Source organism: Littorina saxatilis, linkage group LG6 (genome assembly GCF_037325665.1).
Source record: "Littorina saxatilis isolate snail1 linkage group LG6, US_GU_Lsax_2.0, whole genome shotgun sequence".
In the NCBI taxonomy this organism is placed as follows: domain Eukaryota; kingdom Metazoa; phylum Mollusca; class Gastropoda; order Littorinimorpha; family Littorinidae; genus Littorina; species Littorina saxatilis.
This window is the reverse complement of record NC_090250.1, coordinates 5752075-5762942: the sequence shown is the minus strand read 5'-3', so window position 1 is coordinate 5762942 and position 10868 is coordinate 5752075. Positions and strand designations below refer to the sequence as shown.

The following is a 10868-nucleotide window of genomic DNA, read 5'->3' as shown; positions in this document are numbered from 1 at the left end:
AACAAAGTTCAAAGGAAGATTTAGTCATAAAGTAGGAGTCTTATAATGAACTTATGAACTAATGAAGGTATAAAATATAGAAAATTATGAGCTAATGTCTCAGGTTAAGTTTGCAAGTAACAGTGAATGTTTTAAGTGATTGCTGACTTTTTCCAATGTTGAGTTTATTTGACTGTTTCAGACTGGGACGCCATCAACAGCACCCTGCACCAGCTGAGCTCGCTGGTGACTGAGAGGGGTGGTATTCATGACAACCACAACATCACCGCCGAGCTACTCACCACCTTCGTCAGCGGCCTTGCAACCAACTTCACCATCAACAGCTACACCATCAACAACTACACCATCAGCATCCCTGACCTACTTGAACGCTGCTACCGTAACTTCTATGCACAACACTATTTCTAGTGAGTCACAGGGGAATTCCTTCAATAACACCGCATGAATGTTACAGTGAAACCCCATTTTAAGACCCTCTGATTTAACACTCCCTCCCTTTCAAAAACCCGGTTTTCTAAGATATTCTGTTCATAATCTCTGTAAATTTACCCCCATTTGAAGACTCCCTCCTTTTTAAGATCTCATTTTCTCAGATTTTTGGAGGTCTTAAAAGGGGGGTTCCACTGTACTGAGACTTTGTGTGTGTTCATTGCAAAGTTTGCCGAACAGCTTCAGTCACTTTTGGATATTTAGGCAGTTCTTTACATGCTTTTCCCCATAAGTGAAAAAATTTGGTTGGTTGTTTCAGTGAGGAAGCCCTGGGCCTGTCATCAGGAATTGAAGACACCGGCAGCATTCAGGTCTATCTCTTCCTCTGCTTACTGCTGGCATGGGCGCTCACCGCTCTGGCTGTCGTCTGGGGGCCGCAGTCTATGGGCAAGGTGAGAACATCTAGAGGGCAGCGTGCTTTTTAGGCAGTCCTTAAAGACATTAGATATCAATTACAAAATAACAAGACGTCTCTCTTTTGAAGCAAAATCTCTGCTGTCAAAAACTGTTAAAAAATACACCATAACGTGAATACTAGAGTGACGTTAAAATTCTGTCACTTCTTCTGCTCCTGAGAAAGTGACGAAGAATTTTGAGAACGAAGTTTGTCTCGATGACTTCAACATATCAGCAGCTAAAAATGAATGGTAAGGTCATGGCGAGCCTGTGCATGTATGGGTAACGTCGCCCCTCTCGCTGTCGCCTGGGTAACGTCACCCCTCTCTCTGTCGCCTGGGGAACGTCACCCCTCTCGCTGTCGCCTGGGTAACGTCACCCCTTTCGCTGTCGCCTGGGTAACGTCACCCCTCTCGCTGTCGCCTGGGTAACGTCACCCCTCTCGCTGTCGCCTGGGTAACGTCACCCCTCTCGCTGTCGCTTGGGGAACGTCACCCCTCTCGCTGTTGCCTGGGGAACGTCACCCCTCTCGCTGTCGCCTGGGGAACGTCACCCCTCTCGCTGTCGCCTGGGGAACATCAGCTATTGGCAAGGTTATGTTTAATCGGTCAGATGATCACCCTACACCCCCACTACCTCCCCCTCTATCCTCCATTACCAAATTGTTGAATGGTGTATTCATTGTGTATTATCATTGAGACAATGAGTCTATCAGGCATTTGCCTTTTTCATTTCTTACTTTCATTATAAGTTGAATGTTATGTTATGCTTCCTTGTTTACTATATGAACTATAGTCTATAGCCGCCTGTGTGGGAGATCTTCATAACATTTTTAATTACATATTGTACAATATTGTTGTGACTGTTTGTCACCAGGTAGCCTACATAACGGGTATTGTGCCGGTGATACTGCTGGTCATACTGCTGGGAGGGATGTGTTCTCTGAGCGGCAGTGTCACCGGTCTTCGGGCCTTCCTCACCCCTCGCTGGAAAGAACTCGCCAAGATTCAGGTCAGTTACCTTATCCACACTGATACAGGTCAGTTAACTTATCAACACTGCTGATAGGGGGCCCGGTAGCTCAGTTGGTAGAGCACTGGACTTGTGATCGAAAGGTCGCAGGTTCGAATTCGGGCCGGGACGGACACGGGTCAACTTTATGTGCAGACCCAGAGACGGAAGCCATGTCCCACCCCCGTGTCATCACAATGGCACGTAAAAGACCTTGGTCATTCTGCCATAAGTGCAGGTGGCTGAATACACCTAAACACGCAGACACCTGGGTAGCGCGACTCCGTTGCTGCTAGCTTTCCACTGGGAGGAAGCGACTCGAATTTCCCAGCGATGGGACAATAAAGTAGTGAAAATGAAAAAAAAAAATAAAATGATACAGGTCAGTTACCTTAGCCACACTGCTGATACAGGTCAGTTACCTTATCAACACTGCTGATACAGGTCAATTACCTTATCAACACTGCTGATACAGGTCAGTTACCTTATCAACACTGCTGATACAGGTCAGTTACCTTATCAACACTGCTGATACAGGTCAGTTACCTTATCAACACTGCTGATACAGGTCAGTTACCTTATCAACACTGCTGATACAGGTCAGTTACCTTATCCACACTGCTGATACAGGTCAGTTACCTTATCAACACTGCTGATACAGGTCAGTTACCTTATCCACACTGCTGATACAGGTCAGTTACCTTATCAACACTGCTGATACAGGTCAGTTACATTATCAACACTGCTGATATAGGTCAGTTACCTTATCAACACTGATACAGGTCAGTTACCTTATCAACACTGCTGATACAGGTCAGTTACCTTATCAACACTGCTGATTTATACAGGTCAGTTACCTTATCAACACTGCTGCCAAGATACAGTGGAACCCCCCTTTTAAGACCTTCAAAAATCTGAGAAAATCAGGTCTTGGTTTTAAACAGTGTTTATTCAACAATTCATATGTATTTGAACATGATACATGTTACGGATCATCAACAAGCTCAAGCTTATGGTGGTGACCCTAACGGGAGAATTTAACATATGGATTATGATAACTTGCGACGAGACTTCGACAAGTACTTTTTAAACCAAAACAAACGAGAATCAAACAAAATGTGCAAACATACATATATATACATATTTGACAAAAAGCAAAGGCATAATGGAGACAGGACACGACAATAGAATGGACAAAGAATATAAAAGGGAAAGAGAGAGAGGAAAGGAGAGGGAGAGAGAAAGAGAGAGAGGAAAGGAGAGGGAGAGAGAGAGAGTAAGCGAGAGAGAAAGAGAGAGAGGAAAGGAGAGGGAGAGAGAGAGAGTAAGCGAGAGAGAAAGAGAGAGAGGAAAGGAGAGGGAGAGAGAAAGAGAGAGAGGAAAGGAGAGGGAGAGAGAGAGAGTAAGCGAGAGAGAAAGAGAGAGAGGAAAGGAGAGGGAGAGAGAGAGAGTAAGCGAGAGAGAAAGAGAGAGAGGAAAGGAGAGGGAGAGAGAAAGGACTGGATGGCCGCACTTGCGCTTGGAATCGAGAGGTTGCGTGTTCGACCCTGGGTCGGGCCGCTATTTTCTCCCCCCTTTCCTAACCTAGATGGTGGGTTCAAGTGCTAGTCTTTCGGATGAGACGAAAAACCGAGGTCCCTTCGTGTACACTATATTGGGGTGTGCACGTTAAAGATCCCACAATTGACAAAAGGGTCTTTCCTGGCAAAATTGTATAGGCATAGATAAAAATGTCCATCAAATACCCGTGTGACTTGGAATAAAGGCCGCGAAAGGTGAACATTCGCCTAACAGGCTTGAGGTTTGCTGGTCGATGTGAATGCGTGATATATTGTGTAAAAAATTCCATCTCACACGGCATAAAGCGCTTTGAACTTCTGATAAGGCGCTATATAAATAAAGAGAATAATAAAAAGAGAAAGAGGAAAGGAGAGGGAGAGAGAGAGAGTAAGCGAGAGAGAAAGAGAGAGAGGAAAGGAGAGGGAGAGAGAGAGAGTAAGCGAGAGAGAAAGAGAGAGAGGAAAGGAGAGGGAGAGAAAGAGAGAGATAGAAAATCAGGTCTTAACAAGGAGGGAGTCTTAAAAATAAAATGGAGGTACATTTACAGAGGTTATGAACTGAACCAGGCCTGAAAGTAGCGAGTATTTTACTTGCCATGGCGAGTAGAAACATGTAACTGGCAAGTAGAAATGTTCATCTACTCGCCAAATGCGAGTTAAGTTGCGAAAATAAATTGTTGGTTTGGCTAGTAAAGTTTGCTCTCTGGCTGTATGCTGCCTGAATGGCGGGATAAAAACGGTCATACACGTAAAAATCCACTCGTGCAAAAACATGAGTGAACGTGGGAGTTTCAGCCCATGAACGAAGAAGAAGAAGAAGAAGAAGAAGAAGCTCTCTGGCTAGTACATTTTCAGAATCACTAGCCAAAGGCGAGTACACCATTTGTCGGACTTTGAGGGCTGTGAACATCTGATAAAGCACGGTCTGAAAAAGGAGGAGGGAGTCTTAATTAAATTGGGGGGGGGTCTTAAAAGGGGGGTTCTACTGTACAGGTCGGTGACTTTCTCAACTCTGCTCAATTGATCTAAGAATCGTTGAGAGGATGAAAGTAGTTGGTTCAATTCAAGTTTTTCGCTTCATAGCTGCAGCAGTATATATATCGAAGACAAAATATCAGCTCGCATTCACCGTTTCAGTTCAGACCTGTAGTCTTTGTGCATTTCTATTTCACTGCCTTGCAAAATTGAAGTGAGTTCTCAAAGCTGGCTTACTTGGTTGCCTCTAGCTTTAAAGTTTATCATACGCTTGTTTGGATGTTGTGATAGTTATTGTGTGTGCGTTTTCAGATGTGGTGGGATGCTGCTAAACTTGTCCTCAACAGCTTTGCGTGTGGGACGGGCGTCATCATTTCCTTGTCAGCCTGGGCTCACTTTCACAGCAACTGTTTCAGGTTGGTTTAAACAGTGTTATAATCAACAATCAGTTGGTACAGTCCATGAAAAACATACAGTTGAAACCCCCTTTTAAGACACCCCCCCCCCCCCCCCCCCCCCCTGCCATTTTAGCCTTCTCCCTTTGAAGAACTTGTTGTCTAACAAAAATTCTGTTCTTAGCATCTGTAAATTTCATACAGTAAAACCTGTAGAATGCGGTCACTGGACTTAACGGCCACTCGCACAATACGGACAATCTTTATTGGCACGGATCGTTTCCTTCATTAAAATCACTGTACTCAGCGGACACCTAGGAATTACGGACGCGGACGCTTATTTTAGGTCCCTACTAAATTGTGTAACTGCTCAATACGGACAAATGATGTTCGTTTAACTTCCAAACATCATTGCGATTGTCTGTCTTCTCTCTCTTGCAAGCTTGATTTGAGAGGTAAAAGAAGCTTAATCGCGATTGGTCGGCTTTGAGCTGAAACTGAAATAAGCTTAGTAGCGATTGGTCAGCAACCTCATAGCCAATGAAATGCATCGAAAGTATTCGACGGAAGTCGGTACATTTGTAAACAACATCGAAGATTCTCACACACTTGCACAGCTGATTCAGTCGCGTTTTGTTGAAGTTTGAATGAATCACGATGGCTTCTAGGTTGCGGAAGGAACGAAACGCTCTCACTTTAGAGCAACGAGTGTCTGTGGTGAAAAAGCTGCAAAGCGGACAATCATGCCGATCGATCGCGCAAGAGCTGGGCTGTGGAAGGACGCAGATTTCAAAAGTCAGCATAGACAGAGAAAAAATTATGGCTTTGTGGGAATCGGGAGACGGTCGAGCAGATCAAAAGTGGATTTCGAAGAAGGCAACTGATTATGAGGAACTAAATGATGCTGTTTTCAAATGGTTTTTGGCTCACGTAAGTGTAGCCTATGCGATGCTAACTTTTGTCTGTGCGTGCGTGCGTGCGTGCGTATGTATGTATGTCCGTGGTAGAAACTTTAACATTTGAAGACGTCATATTACATTGACGTCACATTATGACGTATGAGGGTTAGACGTCACGCGATGGAATTACTGAAAGTCTCGGTGATTGTTATTTTGAGCGGGCCGAGACTAGTTGGCAGTCGTGTCCATGTAAGTAGGCTGCATGCAGACAGACAGATCTAGATCTAGTGTCTCGCTTTCTTGCACAGTTTCACCTATGTTCTTTCTGTGTGTGTGTGTGTGTGTGTGTGTGTGTGTGTGTGTGTGTGTGTGTGTGTGTGTGTGTACTGTGTGTGTGTATGTGTGACGGAGTGATTGAGTTTGTGTTACTGTTTGTCGATTTCTTACGTGAGCCTTGAAGGCTTCGCCTCTTGTTTGGGATGAAGACATTCGATGTGTTGCCTGTGTTACAAATGTGATTCAGTAGCTGTTAACTTGTGTTCAACCTGTGTTACAAATGTGATTCAGTAGCTGTTAACTTGTGTTCAACCTGTGTTACAAATGTGATTCAGTAGCTGTTAACTTGTGTTCAACCTGTGTTACAAATGTGATTCAGTAGCTGTTAACTTGTGTTCAACCTGTGTTACAAATGTGATTCAGTAGCTGTTAACTTGTGTTCAACCTGTGTTACAAATGTGATTCAGTAGCTGTTAACTTGTGTTCAACCTGTGTTACAAATGTGATTCAGTCGCTGTTAACTTGTGTTCAACCTGTGTTACAAATGTGATTCAGTCGCTGTTAACTTGTGTTCAACCTGTGTTACAAATGTGATTCAGTAGCTGTTAACTTGTGTTCAACCTGTGTTAAAGCTGTTGTGATAAGGTGTCTGAAGGACCAATTATTTTTACTTTAAATAATTTATATATTCTTGTTCTGCCTGTGTTAACAACATGTGATAAAGTGTTCTTTTTAAAAGCCCTTCTCTGTGGACCGGATCTGTTACAACTGGTAATAAAATACTGTATTTCACTGTTTTTGCTTGTTATTTTTTTACTCTTAAACATGTACATATACAATATAGCACTTTCCTTTTCGCAACCACATTTGCTTGAACCTGTAAAATAAGGACACCTGCAGAATAAGGACACTTTTCACTGGTCCCAAGGGTGTCCTTATTTGACAGGTTATACTGTACCTGTTTTGATTGCATTTGACTGTTGTTTTTTTTGTATCAGAAAGCTTTGGCAAGGGGAGGAATTTTGTTTGAAAGGTTTTTTTCTTCCTCTCTCTTCAGGAACTCCATGATAACAACGGCGTTGACAGTGTCGATAACGCTGCTCGGGGGCTGCATGCTGTTCGCTGCCCTGGGCTCACAAATGCTTCTGGATGTCAGCAATATCCAACAGCTTCACATGTCAGGTATTTATCGGCATTGCTTTTAATAGTCTCTGTTGGTTGTCTGTTTTAACAGTGGTGAGTCTTGGGTGTTTTAACAGTGGTGAGTCTTGGGTGTTTTAACAGTGGTGAGTCTTGGGTGTTTTAACAGTGGTGAGTCTTGGGTGTTTTAACAGTGGTGATCGAGTCTTGGGTGTTTTAACAGTGGTGATCGAGTCTTGGGTGTTTTAACAGTGGTGAGTCTTGGGTGTTTTAACAGTGGTGAGTCTTGGGTGTTTTAACAGTGGTGAGTCTTGGGTGTTTTAACAGTGGTGAGTCTTGGGTGTTTTAAAAAGAAATCTGAAAGACACCAGTCAATAGCCCGTAGTTTTTTTCAGCAGGACTGTGATTTTTTTTTTTACATGAGAAGTGTTGATTCAGGGATGATGAAGTATTCTTGCATACAGCAGACCTGTTTACCAGTACGATTTGGGCGTATTTTGTACGCCAAATTATTATCGGTACGCAAATACGCGACACACGCACAAAATACGCATACGAAAAAGTCTAGAATACGTTTTCCGGTGTTGGTGTGCTGATTACGGGATGGTACAACTGATACCGGTTTCGGTCGAAGGGAGATAACCATGACAGCGAGTCTTCAGCTGTGGAAACATTGTTCAGTTGTTGGCACGTGCGATCGTCTGGACAATTGTGGCAAAATGTGCCAGTTTCGGATGACTGTACCAAGTCTGAACAGCAGAAGCAGCAGATTTTCTTGGAGAAATATAAGAAAGAGCCAGGAATTGTGGAGTCTACTATGGGAAAAAGTCATGCACACTGCAAGTATTGCCGTAAATCAGATTTCTCCGTTGCCCATGCTGGGAAATATGACATCGAACGACACTGCAGTTCCAAAACTCACCTGGACAAGGTTGCTGCAAAGAAATCCGCTGAAAGCTGCCAAGGAATTATGAAGTTCATTCCCGCAAAAAGCAAATCCTGCCAGAAGAAAAGGCTGTAGTCCGTGCTGAAGCAATGTTTTCTGAGATGATTGTAAAACTGAACTTGCCACTGTCAACCGCAGATGTTATTTCACGAACTTCATCTTTTCATTATCTATCTGTTTAGAAGACACTGGTTATAATGCTATAAACTGACAGGTAAATAAAATTGTTTTATCCCTGTTGTATTGGAAGGAGTTAAATTCTGAAGGTGTTCACAAGACATGCTATTCTTACACAAACACGTTTGCACCCACGCGTACATTTTCCCTAGCCCATATGGCTTTGCTTGCAAAGTACACCAACTTTTTGAAAAATACACTCAACTTTTTGGGAAAGTACTCTTGCCTCGGGTTTAGGGTAAACAGGTCTGCATACAGTGACTAAATCAGAAGCGAGGAGTAGGACGAGCGAGTGTAAAGACAACAGGGTTTATTCAGGAACCAGAACGAGGCTGCCACAACCTGGCAGGGAGTTGCTTCCCTTGCATCATACATAGAGAAGGATCGTCTGCTACAGACACGATCTACTACAGGATATTATCAACACTGCTAGCTTCCGTTTGGTTGCTAACCCTTTTTAATTGATTTTAATTTCTCCCTTGTTGCAGATGTGGACCTGGCGTTCGGCCTCCTTCTGGCGGCCGCCTCCCATCTCCCTTTCCCCTCCTTGTGACTCTTAATTTAACATTTTTATTTTAGATATATTTAGATTTTTGTTGCATCTTTTTACCTTCCAATTTACCTGTTCTGACCTGTTGCAGGTGTGGACCTGGCGTTCGGCCTTTTTCCGACGGTCGCCTCCCGTCTCCCCATCCCCTCACTGTGGCTGGTCATGTGGTTCTCAGCCCTCATCCTGGGGGGCGTCGGGTTCCAATCCGCCCTCCTCCACAATGTCTACGACAGCTTCGTGTCCCTCTGCTGCATAGAGAAGCGCAAGTCGCGGATGCTGTTGCTGGTGGTGATTGTGTTGCTGTTGTTTCTGCTGGGTTTGAGTACTGTCACACAGGTGAGGATTGTTGGTGTGGGGGGGGGGGGGGTATGTGGCTGTGTATGGGGGGTGGGGGGGGGGGGTTGTTGGTTGTGTGAGTGAGTGAGTGTGTGTTTTTTTTCTGTCAGTCTGTGTGTGTGTGTATGTCTATGTTTGTGTCTGTGCGTGTGTCTGTGCATATATGTGTGTGTGTGTGTGTGCACCTGTTATTATTCAGACAAACTGCATCATTGAGTAAATATTAATACACCTGTAATTGGAATAAGATCTCTGTCTGTAATTGGAGAAGTTTGTAGGCAGTACTAAAACAGTAAATACAGGTACACAAATTATCGCTATAGTATGTGATTGGAATTTCCCCTGGTTTTGTGTTCTTTTCTAGATGAAGAAATTGATCAATCGTCTGTGCAGTTTTTGCGTTCCACGTCCAGATGAATGTTATTACCTCCCTTTAGTTGTTCATGCTTTGACACTGTCAGTGAAGCGTGGAAAACTATCATAACATTTTTGCCTCACCCCTCTGCTCTCTTTCCAGGAGATGAAATTTAGTTAGCCCTGTTAGCGCAGATGATAAAGTGCCTGACCTCATATTCAGTGGTTTGGGCTCGAATCGCATTACAACATGACATTTGTATGTAATTATTTTAAAAAACTTATTTCTTTTGTGGTATTTTCCTATCAAAATCAGAAAATACCAGGGCTGGTCATCACCCTCCCTCACTCTAATCCAAGTACAGCGCTAGTCAAGACTCTTGGGAAACAGTCATACTGTCTGTAGCTTGGAAGTAAGTAAAACTTTGTGTGTTTTTTTTTTAATTGCCAGGGAGGCCTGTACGTTGTGCAATTCCTGGAACACTACGTCTACCTACTATCGGTGCCGGCCATGTGCTTGGCAGAGGTCATGACCTTGATGTGGCTGTACGGCGTGCAGCGATTGGCCAACAGGGTGTCGGACATGACGGGCAAGGGCGAGAGCTTCCTGTGGAAGTGGCTGTGGAAGTTTCTCTGTCCTGCCGTGCTTGTGGTACGAGACTTTTGGGTTTGCTTGGATAGATGAATACAGCTGTACCCGCGATGAAAGGACACCCTTGCATGGGTGGGATTCTTCCCGTATATGCCAGAAATCCGGATTCAATTATGGCTTCTTCTTTTTTTATTTTTTTATTTTTATTTTTTTTTTGGGGGGGGGGGGGGGGGGGGGGTTGTTGAGGTTCAGGATTCATGATATTTTTCAGTCCCACCCAAGCCTTTGGGAACAGCTAACAGTGTCCCTACATTGCAGGTGGCCTGTCATAACAGGTATATTTTGGTAGAGATAAAAGAAAAAAGGACGTCAGAAGGTGTCCTTTTAAGGGAGGTGTCCTCTCATCGGAGGGGCCATGCGCACATCTCAGGTACCACTGTAGAACATCACAGGTACCACTGTAGAACATCACAGGTACCACTGTAGAACATCTCAGGTACCACTGTAGAACATCACAGGTACCACTGTAGAACATCTCAGGTACCACTGTAGAACATCACAGGTACCACTGTAGAACATCTCAGGTACCACTGTAGAACATCTCAGGTACTATTGTAGAACATCTCAGGTTAGTGGTTAAATGAATGAAAGAGAGAGAGAGAGACAAACAGAGAGAGAGAGAGAGAGAGAGAGAGAGAGAGAGAGAGAGAGAGAGAGAGAGAGAGAGAAATCTGAGAAAACAGGTCTCAAAAGGAGGGTTCCACTGTATTTAG

At 43.9% G+C, this 10868-nt stretch overlaps 1 protein-coding gene across 1 annotated transcript in view; it reads left to right on the top strand.

Moving 5' to 3' along the window:
• Positions 1–181: 181 nt before the first annotated feature.
• Positions 182–10868, top strand: part of LOC138969604 (uncharacterized) — a gene marked incomplete at its 5' end in the record, with an annotated part of 53845 nt that continues 43158 nt past the window's right edge. The window contains 7 exon segments of the mRNA XM_070342461.1: positions 182–407; positions 749–903; positions 1766–1896; positions 4722–4846; positions 7058–7182; positions 8905–9149; positions 9955–10155. Of these exon segments, the coding sequence (XP_070198562.1) occupies positions 182–407; positions 749–903; positions 1766–1896; positions 4722–4846; positions 7058–7182; positions 8905–9149; positions 9955–10155 (1208 nt within the window).